Raw genomic sequence first — 22874 nt, 5'->3', positions numbered from 1 at the left:
GAAGCTTTAGCTGAAGAATAATTATTAATTAGGATCTAGTTACTGCAGAAAGATTACTTATACAGACAGGGTGTCATTAATAGCAACACAGCAAAAGTTCTTATCTGCACACACAGTTGCTGCACCTTCTGGTGTTGTTCTCACCCTTCGACCTGCTTCTGAGGCTGGTAACGTCACCTTGGCGGTGGCAGGGGTGTTGAGAGCAAGCTGGCAGTGTTGTGACCCCTTTGGTGGCTTCTTCATCGCTTTAGGATCTTTAGGATCCTCTTCATGTGTCTGCTAACATGCCTTTTACCCCTTTGCCTTTTCTCTCATTGGTCTGCAAGCTCCATGTTACACTCAAATTCACTCTATTTAACACCTTTATCTGTCTTAGTTCCGATTTCTGTGCCCTGTTACCTCTGAAATCCAGTCTGCTCCCACTGTAGGTCTCTGACGTCCCCGTAGCTGTGGGGTCTCCAGCTTGGGGCAGTGGCAATACCCCACTGCGGGAATATCCCACAGAGGCCGGGGAGCAGCTTGCAGCTTGCTGTGGGCGGTGGGAGCGGCTGGAGGAGGCAGCCAGGCAGACTTTTTCTCCTGTTTTGCTTTCCCTTCCGTAGCAGCTAGAGGGAGCGGAGCGTTGTCAGAGCCTGCCAAGCTGAGCCACGCACAAAGGGATGTGACCGGGGCTGGGTTCGGTGCCTTGGTCAGATGCTTCTCGGGGATCAGAGCCCACGCTCATCTCACTGCGTGAGGAAAAACCTTGAGGGAGAAACTTTGTAAGTAATGCTCTTGAGGATCACCTGGGACAACCCTGGGAGTCTTGAGCAAGGTGGGGAGAGTTCAGGGCTGGGACTGAGGGGCTCTGAGCTCTGTCACAGCCTGGGGTGCTGCCCCTGCGACACAGCCAGCCCCAACACGGTGACCTGGAGTGAGTTCCTGTCTTCTCTTCGTCCAGGATAGCTTCAGTGCCTGCCTGGCAGGTACCTGTCTGTTCTTGTTCTTCAGGGGTTTGTCCTCTGGCTTATGGCAGCCGACAGACCTGGCTGGTTCTTCAGGTGCCCCAGGTACTCGTGTCACAGTGTGCCTGTGCAGGCTGACAGCTGGGAGCAGGCCCCTGGAGGGCTGCAGGGAAGGGATGTCATCCAGGGGGACCTGGGCAGGCTCCAGAGGTGGGGCTGTGCGAACCTCACGGAGTGCAACAAGGCCAAGGGCAAGGTCCTGCATCTGCAAAGTCCCAAGCACAAATACAGGCTGGGTGAGAATGGACTGAGAGCAGCCCTGAGGAGAAGGACTTGGGGGTGCTGGTGGATGAGAAGCTCAACATGAGCCAGCAATGTGTGCCTGCAGCCCAGAAAGCCAACCGCATCCTGGGCTGCATCAAAAGCAGCGTGGCCAGCAGGACGAGGGAGGTGATTGTCCCCCTCTGCACTGCTCCTGTGAGACCTCACCTGGAGCCCTGAGTTCAGCTCTGGGGCCCCAGCACAAGGACACAAGTATTAGAGTGAGTCCAGAGGAGGGCCACGAGGATGATCAAGGGGCTGGAGCACCTCTCCTATGCAGACAGGCTGAGGGAGCTGGGGGTGTTCAGCTTGGAGAAGAGAAGGCTCTGGGGAGGCCTTACAGCGGCCTGCCAGTGCCTACAGGGGGCCTGCAGGAAAGCTGGGGAGGGACTTTGTGTCAGGGGGTGGAGTGATAGGACGGGGGAATGGCTTTAAACTAAAAGAGGGGAGGCTTAGATTAGATATCAGGTGGAAATTTAAGGAGTTGCGTTATTAACAGTTAGATCTGGAGCACCTTCTGTGCCCATGGCAGAGCTACCAAACCTGGTGTGACACTGTGCAGGGTATTATTAGCTAGACCACTCCTTAAACACAGAGGCTGAAAGGTTTACCAGACTAATCCATTAAATGACAACTCATTACGTGGACTGGAGCATGACGGTATTTTGGGGGGGGTTAGAATTGATGTGTTTTATGTTTACAGTTGTGAAATGGGGCATGTGATGGGTGAGCTTGTGCAATAGGAAGTGATGATGCTAAATGCAGACCTCCCGGCAAACCCTGAGAGTAAAGCTGTTCGCTGCTCCTTGACGCTGAGATCCTGCTCAAATACTGTGAGGCCCCCGTATTTCAGTAAAATAAAGGGTTTAACTTGCTCTACCTACTTCTCTTTTAGAAATGTAAGTAAGGATACTGGAGATCAGCTTAACCAAGTATGTTGGTGTTTAGGAGAACTCCCCTTTAGATGGAGTAGACTGGGACAGAATTATGTCATGCATAAATACACAAATACAGCTTGGAAATCTTGGCTTGAGATCAATGCTCTTCTTATCTGAAGGAGTTTCCCATTTAGGTTGTGAAAAAGCGAAGATAAATTGCCTGCAATGTCACCCCGAGCCAGAAAGTGGTGTCCTGCCCAAAGCCAGATCTGATGGAGGCGGGGGATGCTCGAGTTCCTCCAGGATCTAGAAATCCTTGAAAGCTTTTCCCCCTTGGCAGGAAATCATCTCCGGACAAGGTTTCTCGACCCTTTTCTTCACCTTCTCCTGCTGCTGGAGTGCTTAGTGCTTTATGGCTGGCCGGTGATTCATGTGACAGCGATATCTGCGGGCCAACCATTGCATTTAATTTACTGTCCTGCTCTGACTTGGAGGAAGAGCAAACGTCTCTTAACAGGATTTACTCAGCTCAGGCAGCATTAAAAGTCATTCAAGGACGTATCAATCAGATCAAGTCTCAGCGTGCTTATTAATATAATGGGAACCTCGGTGGTGGTATTACTCTAAAGGTAGGTGCACGAGCTGCATTATGTTTAACACAACCCCCTGCACTGGCTGCCTGTTGTTAGCAAATCGCTCCTGGCTTGTTGCACACACAGCTGCAGGGCTCTGTCTCGGCTCTTCAATGAGATGAAGAGCAGTGCAAAAACATTTGAGCCCACGACTTACTCGGTGCTCTCAGAGAGGTGCCCAGGACCGGGGAGCTGCTGTGCGAAAGCATGGAGGTGGTGCTGGCACGTGGTGCTGGTGCGCCTGGGCGAGCTCCTATTTCCTCAAGTTTGTGTGGGCTCACCAAAACTCTGCACTGGGTGAGAGAGGTAGGTGAATAATGAGCTTGTAGACATCAAACTGGAAGTGTCGTGCAATAATAGCAACCAGATTTCACTCGTTTGACAACATGAAATCTTAAGTTTGGTTAGTCAAGGCCTGGGAAGAGGAAATAGGGAAGTGTATCAGCTTGGTATTTGCTATCGCATTGGCTGGCTTGGCAAAACCTTTATCTTTGTAGTGGATAACTGAGTAAGGAGACGGTGCAGCAGGAGAGCAGCTTAACCATACAACCAGTAACTTCTGTGGGAAAGTTCTGGCAAAAAATGTACATTTGTACAGCTTTGTGGTCTTCAAGAGCATGGTGTGTCTGAAAGGAGCCTTGACTTGAGAAATCAGAAAGGTTTGTGCTTCTCAAGAGGAACCATTTGAAAATAACTGATGTCCAAGGAATGTGAGCATATCTTTGGTTTGAGAGTACAGCAAGGGCTAGATTTGGCTGTAAGTTTTAAAATTCACTTCCACATCTTAATACATATTTATTAGAGGCATGCTGGGGGGTTAAGCTTGGGCTCTGGGAAGAAAGGATAAGAGAAGCCTGGCTTCTTGTTCACTTCTGTAGCTTCTGGAGGTTCTGGGTTACCCTGGAACATGCACGTGTGGTGTCTTGTTTCTTTGATGTCCTCACAGGAGGCTCTTTAGCCAAGTGTGAAGTCATGGTCTGGCAGAAATGTCCTGTTAGAAGTACCTTCAGTTGAATTCTGTGGCACTGACAGGTAACTTGTCTTCCAGCTTTTCTGTGTTACAACAGTACATTCTTCCTGCCCAAGAGGTGGACGCTCACTTGTCTTCTGGAGAATGGGGCTCAGGGAGAAGTGAGTGGCTTTCCAACACGTTTGGCAGGAGCTACTTCTGAGTTAAAGGTCTGAAGTCAGGTATCGTGCCCAACAAGCTGCCTGCTTGCTCATTTTGTGAACAAAATGTAGGCAGTCCTTTTGGTGTAAATACAGAGTATTTGGCGGAGTGCTTCTGAGCCCTGTTTGCGTGCTGCTTGGTTGCAGAGGTGCTTCTGGTACTGCTGCCTGCTGTGCTTCTGTCCCTCGTAGCGCATCTACACCCTTTGCTGTGCCAAATCAGGTGCAAACCCAGTAACTGTTTTTGTGGGGGCCAGTCCATACCTCAAGCACTCGGTGTTTGCTGGCATTGCTGAGCAGCCTTGCTAAATCTACAAATAGTGCTTTTTTCGGTGCTTTGCCTTTTAAATTTCCTTTCTAAATCTCATAACACATGATTCATGAATCAGTAACTCAGCCTGCTTTGTTTCTATCGCTCCCAGCAGCATTTTGTGGCAGGACCTGATGCTGTGAGGTTAGCGCTGTGGGTTCCCGGAGCCGCTTTCCAGAGCCAGAAGCACCGATGTGCAGCTGGAAGAGCCAGGAGGCTGCAGAGCACAGATCAGAGCTGCCTTCTGGGGGAAGCTGCGAGTCGTTCCAATCAAACGCCCTCTAGTAAAGCTTTTAATTAGATTGCAAACTTACATGCTCAAACTTTCAAACAACGCTGTTCCACGCCACAGCCTTCTTTCTCTCTAATCTCTTCCAAGTGCCATCTAGCTGCAGCTCAGCAATATTTTTCTGACATTTTCCCCATTTGTCTCTGAACGCGGGATCAGAGTCTCTAGAGAATGGCAGCGGAGCTGGGATAAGCAGCTGAAATCAAAGAACAAAATACAAATTCCTCTAAAACCTACCTGGCAGGGTTTTGACTCGGTTAATCTTGTTTGGAAGTGTTCCTCTGTGTTCTCATTTTGGCCTGGCTTTTCCAAAGGTCATGCAGTGCCTACCTGATGGCTCACTCAGCGTCCTTTGGCCTGGGCTCTTGGTGTGGGCTGGAAATGTTTTTCACCCATTACTGCTGGAATGGACAAATGGGATTGTTCTGGCCACTGAGGCACAGCACTTTGCAATGAGGCAGGGAGTTCTCCCTAAGAAAAACCTTAAATGCTAGAGGAGATGGCTTCAAAAGGTAGTGGAGAAGCTGTGTGACTTTTATCTGAGATACACAGGCTGCGAATCTTATGGTATCATCTTGTCTGGCTGCAGAATATGCTGCAGCACGGATCTAATGGGTTTAATCTTTTGCAGCATCTCAGGAAATCAGCCTGTTTGTAATTGGACCAGGAGGAGGAGGGATGAGAACTGCTGCCCTTGCTGAGATCTGCCTCAGCAGGCTGAAATGCTGCAGGCTGAGACTGTGGCCTTAAAAAAGGAGCAGCACCAGTAACCTGGAAGTCATGAACCCCAAAGCATCCACATTACAGGACAATACATCTCACCTGGTCATTCTAACAGATCTGTTCTTTAATGTGGGTGAATGAGGACAGTTCAGTGCTGAGAAAGTGTTGGGGGAGCTGTCTCTGTACAGAGAGCCCTCCTGGGCAGTGCTGTCGTGTGCAGGTTTGGTCCAGAGGAGGTCCTTGGGGGGAGGCTGAAGTGTTAGTGAGGATGGTGGTGGTGAATTGGGTGCTGCCAGGAGACAGCAGACACCTAAACCTCCACCTGCAGGTCTGCTGGCTGTCCCTAACAGGGCTGTAGGAGCCCCAATTGTTACTGTTCATCTGTTGCTGTATCTCCACAGCTCCACTATTAACAAATCTTGGGGGCTGAAAGAGCTTCTGTTTTTTAAAGGAAGGGGGAGAGAGCACAGCATGGAAACTAGAGCATAAATGCACCAATTTAAGGCTTGCTGAGTGTCTGGTTTTCTGTCTTATTGCCTCATGGCATCTTTTCCTCTTAGAGCAGTCTTAAGGCCTTGGATCAGGCACCGAAAGGCTTTACATGTCCGTAAGGTGGTGAGGCTTTGAAGATCAACCTGATGCTACAGAGCCTACGCTGGTTTAAGCTGCTTAAGTGGCTCTTTAGCTCTTGTGAACAGCGCTGCTTGGTGTAAATTGGTGCTGGCCAGCAGCAGGCTGGGGTGGCAGCTAGAGAGCTGGGGAGCAGAGGGGACCTGAAGAAAGAGCAGCGCCTGGCAGTAAGCAGGCAAATGTCTGGTTAGTGGTGTTTGCTCAACCTTTCTGGCTTTGCTAGCTGTGCTTCTTCCCATATAATTCCCGAGCACAATCTGTGCTACCTGGGAATGCTAAATAGCTACCTGGGAAAGCTTCAAGCACTCAGACCCTAACAGAACTGATGATGGGGTGATTAGTGGTGGGAGATGTGGTAATGCCTTGCTGAGCGCTCTGTGATACTCGCTTGAACTTGTCAGTAATTGGTTCAAGCATCCTTGACAGAAGTAATTTACCTTCGCGTCAGTCTTCTAACATGGTGCAGGTGCCTGAAGGGCCAACCTATTTGTCCTTAGCCAGTCAGGATAACAAAGCAGTACAAGTTCTGGAGCAGCAGAAGCATCCACAGCGAAATCTTCAGTTTAAATCTCAGGGGTCGTGAGCAGAACCCCACTGCTACCTGTCTGTGGAGCAAGTAAGTGCTTTTAGACTTCCCTATCTATTGAGGAGGGCAAGGCACATCTAACAGGGCATGGCTTTGCAGCCTCAACTCAGCTTGAGCCAGCTGTGTGGGCCCCAAATTCCTCTGGAGAGTGGGGAGGGAGGCAGGTTGTGCCGTGGTGTGTTTTGGTCATGGGCTGGCCCTTACCAAAGAAGAGAGCCGTTTCCATAGCTTAGGGGAATCCCAATCCCTGCAGCGTTGGGGCTGTGGAGGGCTGGAGGTGACCTGGCTGAGGTGACCGAGGAGGAGCCTCGCTCGGGGGGACGTCATCTCTCAGGCTGCAGTGAGGACGTGTGGCACACGCTTGTGTCTGTGCTGCAGTGGGTGGCCGGGGCGGTAACCTCAGACCAGCAAGCCAGGTGCCAGACGGGATGTGAGAGTGTGAGAGTGCCTTTTGCATAGCAGAGATACAGGAAGAGTCCCAGGTCGAGTTTTGCCACATGCCATCTATTGGAAAAACAGCACGGGGCGTTTCCTGTGAGCGAGGGGAACATCAATGTTGACTCTCATTCATGCCCTAGCCCAGGAAATGGTACTCCTGGTGGCATGAATGGATCACCAGGGATGTTTTTAGCTCTAACAGCACGTCAGGACAGTTGCAAGTAGCTCACATCGATTCGCTCCCAGTGAGTGATTCTCTGGGGCTGTCAACTTGCCGGTGGTAAACCCCCCTTCGTGCTTTTGTTTCAGGGAGCTGGTGGTGGAAAACATTCAGCTTTCCAGTACGCCTCGTGCTCCGAGCTGCTGCACAGGGCACAGGCTGCCTCTGAGCTGCACGAGGAGAGGCTGCAGGGCACTGCCACCAAAGCTTTGAACTTTTTGGGGTGAACTTGACGATATTTCTGGCCGCTGCTGCAGTCACGTGTCAGAAATGCAGAGGGATGTTGTATTGTCATCTTCTGAGTGGTTTCAGGCAATAGCAGAGCTGTGTTTCGGGCTTGCGTGCGCTCATTGTTAGGAGCCTGCAGGCAGCCTGCGCCAGAAACCAAAGTAGGTCTGCAGCCCAAAGGAGCTGCTCTTTAATTAGCCCAAAGGCCTGCTCCTGCGGTGGAAGTGAGAAGCTAAAAATTTAAGTGGTGCGCTTTCTTCTGGTAGCCCTGGGGAGTTCATGGAGGTGGCTGTGCTGCAGGGCTCCTCCGCTGCTGTGGCTCTGAGCAGAGTGGCCTCCTGTCTCTGCTCCCGTGGCGGAGGAAAAGGAGAACTGCCTTTTGGCTAATTCTGCATGCAGCTCGGAGCCCAGGTGAGGGCGTGGGGTTGGGAGGGCTCCGTTCAGGAAATCACTGCTGATTTCTTCATAGTACACGTGGCAAAACACCAGGATGAGGGCCGTGCCTTACAGCGTTACCAGTTCCTGCCGTAAGGCTGCCTGACGCACCAAGGGCACGGGCAGTGCACCTCAACAGGGGTTTTTTTTAAAGAAAAGGGAAGGAAAAAAGCCCCAAACACAGCTTCATATGTAGATACGAAGCCGTCAAATACCGCAGTGCACATCTTCACCTCCGTGGAGCTGGGTGGTGTCTCCAGCACAGCCCTTGAGACGAGGGCTGCTCTGTCACCTCCTGAGCTCGCAGAGCCGGGTTTCTGGCACTCACAGCTGGAGAGACAAGAGTTACACAGGCAGAATTTTCCATTAATCAGAGGAAAAAGTCCTCCCCAGATGGTATATAGGGTAGATTACGGCTACTAATCCTTTTGTGTCCTAGAAGATTAAGGATATCCTGGTGTGGCTGCTGTCAGCTGACCCTTTTTTATTTAAATGATTGAAAATTCTTGGTGCCGTTCTTGCAGTAAGGGCGAAGGTTTCTCCGTTCAGTGCAAGGCTCCCGGGCTTCTGTTTGGCAAAGGCACGGTCTGTTTAAGTCCAGCCCCGGTTATAAATTTACAGGAACTCAATTTAGTGCCATGTAAACAGCAGAAGCTACGGCGTGGTTAAGAAATTTCTCACTGGACGGCTCTATCAAACACGGGAGAGGTGTCGGCTGACTTTTAGGAGGAGTTTTTGTACGGTGAGTGCCAGGTGAGGAAACGAGAGCTGAAGGAAGCCCTGTGGCTGCCGAAAGCCAGGATGCCTCCTTCGGCAGCAGCAGAGGGCGGCTACGTGCTCTGAGCTTTCTGACATGGATCTGGCCGAGGATTACAAGTCGCCCTTCGATTTCAACTCGGGAGTGGACAGAAACTACCTGTACCTCTCACCCGGCATAAACCTTTCTCCGCCTGGGTCGCCGACGCTGACGAAGCCTGGTAACGTCCTGCTCTCTCTTTGTCACAGCGTGGTGTGGGAAGCTTAGTGGCTAGTATCTGTAGAAAGGATCTGCTTGTGTGAGGGATCTGTGGCTGGGCTGAAAGGCCAGCGTAAGTGAAGTACTGCTGTTATCTGTGTGGTCTGCGGGCTCTGGGATCTCATGGAGGTAATATCTCGTGTGCATCTACCACCTTTATCTTACTCATCAACTCTGTAGGAAGGCAGTTTGTGGGGAAACAAAGCAAAAAATTAGGAACAAAAGGGCAACATCTGCAAGATTGATGTAGCCAGGCTAGATTGATTAGATTACTTTGTTTTTTTTTTTGGGGGGGGGAAAGCGTAGGAATTATATGCTTAGACTGGAGCTCTGAAATTACACTACCTGCTGCTGCCTGAGTGTGTGTGTGTGTATATATATATATATATATATTAAAAAAAAAAAATCTTAGCTGCTTGACAAAAATGTCCTGTAAATCCTCAGCTCTCCTCACTTAGCATGCTCTGGAGGAAGCAGCTGTTAGGTGCTGTGCTGCAGCAGCAGGTGCCCTGTGCTGGTGCCTAGTGCCTACCCTGAGCAGCTCCCAGCTGGTGACCTCTGTTCCTTGCTGCTGGACAGGATTTTTCAGTGCCCCATTCTCTGGAGTAATGAAAAACAGAAGGCTTAGCCCTCCTTCCAGCGTGACAAAGCAAAGCTAAGTTAGATGTGATGGCTTTTTTTTTTTTTTCTTTGTGGGCTTGTTCTTTAAAGTCTTGCAACCTCTGGGGGTGTGAATGAAACCAAACCTCTGCGTGACCCAGATGAGCTGCAGGGCGCTGAGGAGCAGCGGTCAGCTCTAGCTCTGCACCTTGTCCTCCTCTGAAAGGGGAAGCAGCAGCCCTCAGTACTTAGTGGCGATGCATCACAGCATGTGCCAACCTTCTGCTGTTTTCTTCTTCATTCACTTTGAATGGTTTTATGACTGGCCTTTGGGAGAGGCCAAAAGATTCCCTTCCTGAGGCTGAAAAAACGGGACTGGCTTTTTCACTGAAAGGGGAAGCACTTCATATTCAATCTTTCTTATATGTTGTGAAATAAATCCCCTCTTTTAGCCACATCATATTATAAATTTAAGATCATTCTGGCAGCTTGTTCTTCTGGGCTCTAACAAGTACCTTTAGCTTTTTCTTTAGCTTTGCCAACTGCATAGTGATCATCAGACACTTGCAATGAGTGTTTTGGCACAGAAGGTCTGTCTAAAGGTAAGGTTTTGTAAAGGCGAACCCTTCCCCACCCAAGAGGTTGCTCATCTGAAGTGACCAGTGCTTCCTGAAATGGCTGGTGTGTGTTGCTAATCTTGCCTTCGAGCCAGGAAGTGGTAGGAACTTCAGGTCAAGATGGGTAACAAACTCGCTTTGAAAACAGCAAAGCACAGACCAAAACCTGAGTGAGAACCGAATGCTTCATCTGCCCCGTAAGAGGAACGTGGGCTTTAAGTCTTATTTCTTTGACTGCTTGTGATCTGCAGAGACCTGACAAACTGAGTTCTTAATGTCTTTATTTGGTTCATTTAACTAGATCTAATCAACTGTTGGGATAATTTCTCAGTCTTAGAAAAGCAGACACCTAAAAACTGTCCTTAAAACTAGGTAAGTTTTCCCAATACAGGCTAACTACTTCCAGCTACTGGATTCTCTCTGCAGAATTTCCCCTCTGCTGAAGAGATTTGAAATGCTCACACTAAACTTGGTTACAGCAGGTTATCCAATGACTGAGTTTTAAGTGCTTTGCAACTCTAAAGAGAAGTAAGGCACTGAAATAAGAACAGAGGCCAAGCACTGCCTTGCAGGTGCACCATGTCCTGCAAGTAGTGACGTGAGAGTGGGAATAATGCCAGGGCAGAGGTGAACAGTAGTGGGGTGAGAGCGCGGGTGTCAGGTGTCTGCATGCTTCAGATGGGACTGAAAGAGGAGTATCATGTGGGAGGGGGACAGAAAGCAAGAAGGGAAGGTGTGACGAGATGAGCTAGGTGAGGTGTGGAGGCATTTGATTAGCAGTGACTTCCTATCTTCCCAAACCATCTGTAAATGGGGAGGCGAGGTGAGATCTTTCCCATGCTGCTTAGTGTTGAACCTCAAGTTCAGCGTTGTGCTGCAAGAAGCAGCAGAAACTGCCTTGAAACACCACTTTTCCAAAGGCAAAGGATATTCCCCAAATGCAAGCTTATGATGTGGGAGGCAATCCAGCCTGTTTTTCTGCCCCTGAGTTCATTTGATCTATTTTTGGTGAGATAATCCAGATGACCCTTCCTAACCAGATTGAGCAGCCTCTCAGCAGGATGTGCTAATGCTCTGTAGGCAGTGTGCTCTTTGGTGCTTGAAAAGCATCTCAAATTTGGGTTTGAAGTGGTGAGGTCTGTAGCCCTTAAAGGGATTGCTAACCTAACTTGAAACCTGCTGTCAGGAAGAGGACAGTTTGCTGAGGATGACAGTGCATCAGGGAAAAGTGCAGTTTGATTTTCTTCCTTCTTTTGGGCATATATAATAGCATAAGTAGCAATTAGACAAAGTTAAGGCATTCCTAATGGCTTGGTGTTACAACAAGGAAATGTGTTGGTGTATAAATAAGTGATCTGGCTGTGGGACATGAGCTGTAATCCTTCCGTATTTTGGGTTGAAGTGCTATGTTTTGTTTGGGCATTAGACTTGAACCCTCTGTGTCCCCCTTTAGATTTCTGCCAGAAAGTAATTGGGAAACCTGTAGGCTCTCTTATGTTTAAGACAGATGTAATTCTCTGGGGAAAATGTGGTGCTGATTTCATAAATGCAGGATTCAGTGTGCTTCCTGATTGCTGTGCTCCACGGCTGACTCGCCACTTACATTCTGGCCATACATTGGTGTGCTTCTACTGTTCTGGGCACAAATAGAGGTGGAAAACATACCGTTAGGGAGAGGATTTGTGGAAATTGAGCTTTGTTTTAGTTTAATAACTTTATCAAGAAGTCATCATCTCTTCTTATAGATTTGACAGCTGCTGGGAGCATATTTTATAGAATTACAGCTTTGCAGAATCTTTTTTTTTTTTTTTTTCCCCAGGCTTTTTCGGTGTGTTGTGATGTAGCTGTTTGATACCAAGCCTCACAAGGAAATTAATAGTGATGTAACATTGCTCGTTAATGAGTTGGTGGATTCTCAAGCCAAACGCTATCACGTAATGCCATCAACAGCTGCTGAAACCAGGGTGGGATTGATCTGGTTAATCACTGTGGTGCCTAGCAAGGGAACGCTAATGTGTCCTCAACTTGTCTGAACGGATGCATGCTTCCAGCCCTGTGAAAGGATAGAGGAGGCAATTGTTCTCCTGGTACCCCTGAAACGCCTCAGTGCCAGGCTGTTGTTAACAGAACAGCTGGCTGATAGCTGGAGAAGATCCACCCATAACTCTGCTTTTCCTGAGTTACTGGGTTTGTCACCCTCCACTATCATTTGAAAAAAAAATCTCTATGGTTTAATTTGTTAGGCTCTTCATTTTACTCTATTTTACTATATATACAGCTATTTTACCTTTTGGTGAGTGTTAGTTCTGGGATCCTGTAACCATTCCAGCATACAATCTCTCTGCAAATTGGTTTCTTTGCAAATTAGTACAGGATTCCCTTGTTTTGGTGAACTGTGTTTACATATCAGCTAAAAAGATACAAAATGGGAAATCCTTTGCTGTTTGTTGCATTACTTGGTTTGCTCAGCCCCGAGCAGAGCAGGCTGAGGGGAGGCCTCATGGCGGCCTGCAGCTCCCTCACGAGGGGAGCGGACGGGCAGGCGCTGAGCTCTGCTCTCTGGGGACAGCGACAGGACCCGAGGGAACGGCATGGAGCTGGGACAGGGGAGGGTCAGGCTGGGGGTTAGGGAAAGGTTCTGCACCCAGAGGGTGGTCGGGCACTGGGACAGGCTGCCCAGGGAGGTGGTCGCAGCACCAAGCCTGCTGGAGTTCAAAATGGAGTTCTTAAAACTGAGCACATCGTGGTGATACAAAGAATGTTGTTCTCCCTCCTCTTCATGAAGGTGTGAAGACAAAGGCTGGGAGGGGTCATAGGGGTGTTTGAGATTCATACAGAGGGGTTCAGCACAGTTCTGGTTTCTGGATTTGGAAGGGGAGGAGTGGAAGAGCTGACTGGCATCCTCCTCAGTCCCTTCTCAGCACTCCACCACCTTGTCTGCAGTGAAGGCCTTTTGGTCTTAAACTTTCTCTGGGCTTCTCATCTGTCTTAAGCTGTTCTTTTGTGGCTGGATTTTACTTCTAGTTCCAGGCTCTCTGTGACTTCCTAGCCATGGCAGTTCCAGTTATGAGGGGCAGAAAGGTCAAGCACTGCATATGGGGAGGAGTTCTCCACTTGTGGTGCTGAACTTGCTTGTGGCCATGACAGTTCCCAGTTTGCTGAGAACAGACATTTTTCTCTGATCCAGAGAGCAGGGAGGGAGGGAGCGAGCCTTCTTTGCTGGTTCCAAACACCTCTAATGTCTCCAGAGTTGGTGCTGCAGGGGCAATTCAGAGCAGTAATCATATGAAGTCCTGGGCGGAGCATGTGTGTGAACTGCTCTGTGGTTGAGATGTGCTCTGAGCCTTGGTTTTCATCAGAGTAGTGGGCAAGGTCGTTCTCAACAAGTTTCCAGTCTCCTCCTACAGCAGAAGTTGAAATTATATTGAGTTTTATTGCAACTTGATAGAATGAAACAGTAAAATGTCTTCTGGTCTCCTGTATGCCGTAGTACTTGGACTGTGTCTCTTGTATCCTGTCATCGGTCTTATTTATACACTGGCATGAAAGGGCTGTATGTCAGCATGTAGTTGTCTGGCAAACGCACAATGATTTGACTCTTAATGGTTTGTTCACCTCTAGGGCTGCTGAGAACTGACTCTATACCTGAGGTTGGAGAGGATGCTGCTGCTACAGTGGGTATGGCAGAAACACTCTCAGAAGAAGAACAGGATGAGCTAAGAAGAGAGCTTGCTAAGGTAAATCTCTTAAATAGTTCTTAAGTTGGTTTTGAGAATTAAAATCCATGTCTCTGAACACACAACTAATGCTATGTGTATTCGTTCTGAGTGAAGCTGGGTACTGCACTCTTCTGTGTTGTGGGGTGTGAGGAGAAAGGGAACATGTCAGGAAGAAACTCCAATTATAAATACGGGGAATTAAGCTAAAAGTGCGTAGTAAACAGAGCTTAAAACAGAATTTATAGATGTCTAACTCTTGTCCACCCCTTTCTCACCTAAGGGTGGGAAAAAAAAGCTGTCAGAGAACATGGTTAGAAGCCAGTACCAAGTGTTATCTCTATTGCTATGGTGTGGTTAAAGCTGTTCTCATGAAGGATGCTTTGTAGTAAACTATGTGTACACTACTTTGCTAATTGCTAACTGTGTAACTATTCTTGTCTATTCTTGTCTATACTTGACAGTAGCAGAAGTTTTAAGAGCAACTAAAGTAGCACTTGTTGAGGGACAGTAAAATATTCAAGCCTGGTAAATGCATTTCATAAGTCATCAAAGTCAAGTTTCATTGAGTGGACTTCTTTCCTTTGTAGCTCCCTGTGACTTTATTCCCTTTAGGGTCCTAAAAGAAATTAGTTTAATCTTAAAAGTTAGGCATACCAAGGTTAGCTGTGAAATAAACACACAGCTTTTCAGTCAGGCTTTGTTTTTAGTAGTCCTGAGTATTGTTCCATGTTGAAATGGTCAGTTGAAGGTGGCAGGGGAATCTGGTCTTGCTGAGCTGTCATGCTGATCTTCATACAGGTATCCAAACCCAAGGTGCATTAAGGGTATTGGTATTCCCTCAAAGGGGATTAAATGAGTAGGCAGCCTGATATCCTGAAGTAGGGTGGTCCAGTCTGGATGAAGAAAGTAGGCTTGGATGCCTACCTTTGTACGTGTTGCCTTAGTGCCTCTGTCAAACAGTTCTACAGTGCTATTCTGTAGGCTGTAAGCCTCTGACTATGACCTGGTCCATGTTTCTGAGGGACTTAATTGACTATATGTGTAAATAAGAAAGTACACAGACATTGTAGTTTCTTCTAGTTGTGGAACAGGTTATATTTTTTTTAAACCACTCAGTCTGCCACTATTCCCACCCCTCCAACTCCTTCCCAGCACGCGCTGGGAAGGACACTCCTGTGGCTGAATTCAGCTACAGAAGAATTTTTATGGCCAAGAAAGGAGACAAAACTCATGTGTGGAACAGACATGCTCTGAGCTTCCTCATACTGTCTGTAAGCTAGCATCTCTTCTGATGTGGAAAGAGCATGCAGACTTGGTGGTCCCAGGTTTGACTAATATTCAAGCTCAATGTAGGCCCGTGGAGTCTAAAGGTAGTAATATCTAACTATACAGTCTTTCAGAGCTACCCAGTTGCTTATGACTATTATACTAAGAGAGCTAGCTGCAAGTAGGCTTATTTCTGACTAACTGGTTGTTGTTGTAGACTGTTTGATTTCCCCTTCAGTAATTAGAAACAACTGTGAGGCGATGCTAAAAGAAAAAAAAGCTGTTATCCCTTCCATTACTGGTGTCTAGTAGATGTTTTTTCCTATATACGTAGTTAAATGGCTGTGTAGATCACTTGTTGACTTGATTCTCTCATCTCTGCTGCAATAGGTGGAAGAAGAAATCCAGACACTCTCACAAGTGCTAGCTGCCAAAGAGAAGCACCTAGCAGAAATCAAGAGAAAGCTGGGAATTAACTCCTTACAGGAACTAAAGCAGAACATTACCAAAAGTTGGCAAGATGTTACATCAACTGCAGCGTATGTACCTCTTCATGATGGTAGTCTGAGATGAAAACTAAGAAGTTCTTATGTCTAAATCATCTATTTCTGTGAAATACGATGTGTTGATAACACAAAGTTAGGTTGCACTAAGATTTGTGTAAATAATTCATAGACTTATCTCATTGAGGCCACTGCTAGTCATACCACCTCATGCAAAATAAGAATGAACCATAACATGGGAGATTCTAATACATTTGACTAACAGAACTGAGATACCATTACCAAGATATCAAGGTGTACCAAGTCAGAGTATCTTTTTCTACTGTGGAAAACTTTGTAAACTGAGCTCATGCAGGAGGAGTACAAAGTCACAGTTAATATTCTAGCCAAACAAAAACTTCTACTTTAAGGCATAGAGTCAACTTCATTTTCTGCAGTCACTGACTTTCTAGAATGTATGAGGATGTACCTCTTAATACAGAATCTTGTGCTATGAAGTTTATTTACAAAACCATTATGGATAAGACTTCAGACGCTTGGTACCAAAAATAGCATTATTTCTTAATGTGTATTTGTGCTGTTTTCTCTTTTTGAAGCCCTACAGTAGCAGATAGCATCTGTTCTGGGGCTGGAGTAGTAGATATCTGTTGGTGAATCTGATCTGAAATCTGAGGTGGCAGAGATGCTGTAGCCAGAAGAGACAGCAATGATTCAAAATAGTCTCTTAAGTAGCTTATCCATTCTTCCCAAAAGTTGAAGTATGCTTCTGGGTTTGATAAAACTTAACATACATACACTAAAAGTTTCTCATGTGTTCTGTTAAAATAACTGCAGACTTAATTTTATTTGAACACAGATACAAGAAAACATCAGAAACCCTGTCTCAGGCTGGTCAGAAGGCTTCGGCTGCTTTTTCAACTGTTGGTTCAGTCATAACCAAGAAGTTAGAAGATGTCAAGTAGGTTTCTTTAGTTTTTAACAAAAAGTTGCGTTTTTCTATTTAAGCAGATCACTGAAACAAATTTATGCTGTTAACGTACTTGGCACTTCTATAAGTTAATCTACCAAGAACCCTTGGCATGCCTTAGGAGTGCTGAGTGACTTGCTGCAAAATGTGCCTGTATGTCCTCCCTATGTGGAAGAGTTCTGTGGGGTGTGTTTTATATATGCAAGAGACACAACATATGCTATTACCTCTGCTGCCACTCCGATTTTTCTGGTAGGATTGCAGATAGCAGCATCCCTGTCTGCCTCTGTGTGCCCAATGCGAGTAGCATCATCACTTCTGTTCCCTGACTTTCTCAGCTTGTGGAATGCCACACTTGAAAGACAGTTAAAGACTTCTTGTATTTTGTGTGTGTGAATTCCTTTTATGGTGCCTTACTTGTTTGTAAGCTGTTCTACCTCACAGCAGTGGCTTGATTTTATTACCTTTTAGCAGACTATTTTAATTCCTAAACATTGGTATGTAACAGCGTATTTTGACTGTGTGAAGTGACACAGCCCTTTCATACAAATTAGGTAAGTTTGATGGTAACTTCTATCATTACATGTACTGTTAACTGTGTGCAAACTAAGCTCTTCCTGGGTGCAATCTAATCATATGCTTAGAATTCTTTGATTATATCATTTTTACTGCTGGAACATATAAAACTTATCTCCACTTGTAACTTGTTATGAATAGTGGATCAAACTTATTTTTCAATTATTGGACAAGTAAAACACATTCGAACAGAATATTGCTGCATTGGAGAGCAACGTAATAAAATCAACCATTGATTTTTGAAGTGCTGCCATTAACCTCTTTCTTGCTTGTTGAAGTCTAGTGAAAAAAAAACTTTGAGGTGCAGCTTCAGTTACTTATTTTGCTTCAGATTTATCAGAACTTCCTTTCTCTCTTTAATGCTTACTCTGGCATTGTGCAGACTACAGGCATTTTCACATTCCTTTAGGTAAGGTGGGCACAAGAACTGTTTCTGAAACTAAGCATGTAGTCAGACTGTCTCCATTAAAAGCTTTAAATGAGTTGTGTCTGTAAAAGGTAATTTTTTTTTCTCTGCTGTCAGTTGATGTAAAGCTGCAGTTCTTCTAATGTCAGAAGACATTTCGTCAAGTTCATCTGCTAACTGTCCCAGGACATGAAATCTTGATAATATGTAATAGTTTCCCTTTTTTGTGTAAGAAAGGAATCTGTTAAAGTGACTCTGGATTTCTTTTTTAAAGAAGCGGAATATGGTTTTGAGGTCAATGGCATGCGGAACTCCTCCTTTGTCTGTACAGTGTTTGTGCCTTGAGAGAGTAAATTTTTTCCCTTTCTGGTGTCTATTACAGTAGTTGTTCAGCATTGTGACTAATCAAATCACTACAGGTGCAGTGTGAGGTAGTTTGTGCATTCACATGTTCATGGAAACAGTCCTTATCTTTGACCTGATTACTTCAGCATCTCTGGACGTGGAGTATTTTAATTACCTTTGCTGCACTGCCTTTTATCTGCTTACTCTAAGCAAATATTCACTGTGAAGTTTTCAGTAGATCACTTTCCTGTGTAGCAGCTTCTGTCTATTGCCTCATCCTCTTGTGTGCACCTCTGTCTGGCTTCATCTTCTTTGTGCTCTCTCATTATGTACCCATTTAGATGGTAATAGGATCTCTAGAGATGTAGGGATCTGGCTGCTAGAACACGAGCTAGGAGCTCTAGCCCCTTCTGCTGTGCCTGCAGAGGAGGCAGACAGTGAGCCCAGTTTGCTCAAGGATAAGAGCATCTGCAATATATCTCATCTCTAGCCATCAGCAAGACAGAGGGAGACTGGAAATGCCTTTGGGATGCAGGGCTCAGCTGCTTGCTTAACTAACGGGGTTCACCTTCCTTCCATCAGGCTGTGGTGTTCTCATCCTGCTGTTGGAGTGCTCTGTTTGACAGGGATGAGCAGACTCCTAGCTCTCTTCTGGCCTTAAAAACTTAATACCTCAATATCCAACCCAACAAGAGCGTCCTAATTGCTCAAGGTAGAGAGTATTCAACAGCAACCTGGCCATGATCAGAAATGAGGCCGCTGGGAGCAAGAGTGACAGGGCCTGGGGAGTCACACTGTCTGTGTGCTGCTCTGGGGAAATCATGGCAATGGAAATCCGAGGTATGGATATAAACTCAGGAGCAGATGGATTTAAAAGAAAAAAAGGGGGGGGTGGGGAGGGGAATTAGTGCTGTACTAGATCTTAATTGCACTTAGGAGATTAGAAACACTTAATTTTTTGCTTTCATGAGGATCATGTTCAACTGGGATTTCAACTGGGATTCAACCAGTGAATTCAGGTCCTGTGGTTATGTAACCCCTAAAACGGTGTCTACTTTTAAGATGGCACAAGTCTGAATTTCAGGAAGCGTTAGATGTCAAAGTCTTTTCCTAGAACTGCGAATTTATGGGTCTGATACTTGAACAAGTACTGAATATTGGGGTGCATTTTTCTTCAAAGTGGTTTCTTCATTGTGGCTTCCTCTTGTGCTGTCTTAGCTTAGGGATTTTTTAGCTGTAGTGACATGATTGGATTATTTCCATGCCACAAACGTATGCAGGTGTTCATTGTTGCGATGGGACTGGAGACAGTTGTAAAAAGGAATAAGGCAGCTAGCTAATGGAGCTGTGAACTTGAGAAGTATTGAAACAGGGAGGACTGGTATTGCAAAGTCAGGCAGCTGTTGCTTTCTTTATGTGTTTCTTCTGCTTTTTGTTGTGCTGTAAACAAATTCTGTCCCTTCTGAGTTTTTTCTTAATACCTTTATTCTCCTTTATACGAATGTTTTGATTAGCTAGACATCCTCATGTGGGCAACATGAGTACTACGTGCCAAATAGCAGTAGTACCACGATGCAGCTCTCACCAAACTTCCTGAGCTATCATAACTCTGCACTTAGCTCCTCTTGCACTGCGTCCATACCGTGGAGCAGAAATCCTTATCTTTCCTCTATTTTGAGGTTGTAGAATAACTTTTGCTTTGGAAACGTGATGTGATCATGGACTTCAAAATGTCATCATTTGTCAGCATATCAATTGAAAACCTGACTATTAACAAAAGGCATTAGTGCTTATGAGCTCTTAAGCATATTTTCAGGACAGGGACTCTGTCATGGCTCTGTATTCTCAAAATGTGAGGCAATGTAGTAATTATAAAAATAATAATTTCTAATAGACCAGAAGCCTTTTAATGTAATACAAACTATATGGAAGATTAGGGAGGAACTTACTGTGTTGGTTTTGCTTTCATAGGTAAGCTAGTGTCTTAACTTCTGGGTGTTGTAAAAAAGGGCTTCTCATCTTCAAGCTGCCCTGCTTCTAGGTCTAGCTGAGTGAGTGCTTTGTGGCATTCTGTCAGTTGGGAAAAGAAAAATTGACTCATCTTTGTAAAGCTTCTCAAGACTTCATCTTGCTTCTTAGAACGCACTCGTTGAACAAATTATGTGATGTTTAAGATTACCCAGTGCTCCTGCAAACCAAACCATTCTGTGCCAAACCTATACATTATGGTGACACTTCACAAAACATTCTGAATATGTGCAAGTGGATCACATGAGAAGTAAACTCAAGAATGCAAATGGTTCTTCTATTAAGTGATCTGAGATTAAAGCTCTCTAGGCACCTGTTAGAAGATCTGCAATATACCATACTTGTTGCTTTTCCGTGCAAGCAGGTTTGCAGATTGTAAACATGGGGAAAAACAAAGAAGGTAACTTTCACCCTTTTTAGCTTTAAACTTCCTCAGCTACTGAGGCACTTCTTGCAGGCTAAGGGGAAGTGGCTCAGCGTGACTCTACAAAGAGTTATGTAGCACCAGCATAGTTCTGTGCTGAAACTTGGCGCAGAGCAGTGAAACCAGAATTACTAGAAATCCACAGCAGAGAAAGGAATATGAAGATGCTTCTGAAGATAGTCATCTTCTGTGTGCTCTGAAAAACTTTGTGGAAGCCAGACCATCAGTGAAGATGAAAAACAGCAGAAAGAGGTTTAGGGTAAAGGAGCAAAGCATGGCCACACGTTACTGACGTGTAGCAGGACAGCAGCTGGCCTTAATGAATCTGACTCCCAGTGCACTGTACCTACAAAATCTTGAGTTCTACATCTGCTTTAAGGGATTCCAACCTTAAGGCAAGTTTTCTTACATGTGTGTTTTTCTTCCTATCGTTGTGTTTGGCCATCGAGCCTCTGAGAACTTCCTATGCAATGACCACTTTTGCTTTTGTGAACGTATATTCTATTGTGCTGAGGTACTAATTTGAGCTTTGGAGGTGCATCAAATGTGAGGGTTTTTTGTTATTCCTCCCCACACCAGCAAGCGTGGAAAGGATTCTCTTGAAAGACATCATCAAACCCTATCAAAAAAACAATATTCCAAACAATTATGAAAAATCGTCACTTTTTTCTAATTTACTGTTGTGGTAGCTGACAAGAAACATTTAACACTAAGGCTAATTTGTATCAAGAGTAAATAAGGATGTCCCAGAGTATGAAACTGATGGTTTTGAAGTTATTTGGGAGCCCCTTAACCTACCTCCAGCCATCTTCTAGGAGTAGGTGTGTTCTCACCAATCAGTACCAGTGTGGCAACGCTGGTAGGTTACAGAAATCCTCCATGAATTTCAGAAGTGTTGAAACGAGGACTTTTTCCCTGCCCCCACGATAAGTCTGAAGTTGGATATAGGTTGATGTAACTGCTCTCTCTAGATAGGATTTATACGCTTATCAATATAAATTATACTGAATTGAAGTGGGAGCCCTCTGACCTTTGGACTCCTTCTTTGAGTAGGAAGGTCTGTTGGTTGATAACTCCAGATTGTTTGCTTTCTACTTGATATTGTCAAAACCGTAAATGCAGCATGTCTCACTTGAAAAAACTTACCAGCAGACAGACTTCAGCTAAAAATATGTACTTACTAATGAGCATGGCACTTGGATATTTTTAAAAAGGAAAAAATTGTTGCAGCTTTTGCTCTGTTGTATGTGTATGCATGCATGGCTAAGCAATTAAAAAAAAAAAAAAGCAAAACGAAGCAGTTCTTATTTAAGACTGTATAAGACTGGCTGTTTACCCAAGATGGTGTCTGGAAATCAGCTTTCTAAGCCAATTTCTGCTGTCTATCATTTCGACTAACTTCTTGCTTTCTCTTTTCTTAATGCTGGCAACTTAGTATACGCTCCATACAACATTCAATTAGCATGCCTATTATGAGGTAACGTATGCATAATCCAGCTGTTGGGTATATGTATTGTCATGTGTGGGATCAAGTAAAACTGAATTTAACTAACAGATTAAAAAAAAAAAAACAAAACAAAACAAACCCAAGAAAGAACAAGACTTTATATTGGTGCAGGAAATTGACTATGTAGGATATTTTTTTTTTTATTTCTACTTAATCTACTTAACAGTGATGTTTATCAGACATCTGGAATGAGACTAAGTGCACTTTCCTGATGTTTGGAGAACTGTAACACTTTACCTTCCTGTTAGAAATGTAATTGACAAGTTTGAAAGACAGTAGTTCACCATCTGATTTAGGACTGTCTTTTAGAACTGAATAGAAAACGTGGTTTCCTAAAAAGTCTTTTTGTTGACTTGTAGTGCTTGCTTGCTTTTCTCTTTGCATTCTTTTTTTGGCACTGTGTCCCTCCATCTCCTGAGGGAATCTGGTTTCAAATATAGATGTCACTGTGTGTTTTCCTAAATGAAAGAGTGCTGCTAGGTGTGGATGACTGACACAAACACCAAGCAAAGGGAGGGAAGGAAGCTTAACCTGTTGACAAAAACTTCTTCAATTTTTATGTAACTTATATTTTGTCTGCTATGAATCCTTTAGCCTTGGTCCATGGAGGGCAAGCATTTTCCATTCTGCATAAAGGCAGAAAAGGTGTAAAAGCTACTGCACAAGTTTGCAAGTGTCAGTGACAGGCACTCTTTTGACCCTAGTATTAAAAATACAGTGGCCCTCAGCACTGAACACTGTGAGCTGTCCCGCTCTGCATATGCAGAACGCGCTGTTTGTAATCACAGCTGTCTCCAGCACTTAAAAAAACAAGGGGGAGTCTCTCAAACTTACGTTAGCAGAAAATGTCACTGTGAACTATTTTGTTATCTAAACACAGCCTGTTAAATTAAAGTTGTTTTTCTCCAACAAGCGAAAAAAAATCTGACAAGCTTTATTCAGCGGTAATACAGTAGGCTATCCAAAAGGGATGACAAAGCTTTTCTGAACAAACCCTTTAAGCCAGAAACCTGTTTGAAATCACTGTGTGTGGAGGGGTGGGGGAGTGTGGGGAAATGGCTAGTGCTCTCTTCCATCTTCTAATGAAGGATCCTATA

The 22874-nt window shown here is 45.2% G+C and overlaps 1 protein-coding gene across 4 annotated transcripts in view; it reads left to right on the top strand.

Moving 5' to 3' along the window:
- LOC309875067 (tumor protein D52) overlaps positions 1 to 22874 on the top strand; it is a 114054-nt gene that overhangs the window by 11160 nt on the left and 80020 nt on the right. For 2 of the 4 annotated variants that reach the window (XM_082754067.1, XM_082754065.1), the window contains exons 2-4: positions 13658 to 13773; positions 15412 to 15560; positions 16381 to 16482. In XM_082754067.1, coding sequence (XP_082610193.1) covers positions 13717 to 13773; positions 15412 to 15560; positions 16381 to 16482 — 308 coding nt within the window. In that variant the 5' untranslated portion in view covers positions 13658 to 13716. Of the gene's footprint in view, positions 1 to 8490; positions 8782 to 13657; positions 13774 to 15411; positions 15561 to 16380; positions 16483 to 22874 lie in introns of those variants that run through there. The other 2 variants (XM_082754068.1, XM_082754064.1) reach the window with 2 other exon arrangements.

The sequence above is a fragment of the Aythya marila genome, assembly GCF_965140915.1.
Source record: "Aythya marila genome assembly, chromosome: 2".
NCBI classification, from domain to species: Eukaryota; Metazoa; Chordata; class Aves; order Anseriformes; family Anatidae; genus Aythya; species Aythya marila.
This window is presented reverse-complemented; position numbering and strand designations above follow the sequence as displayed.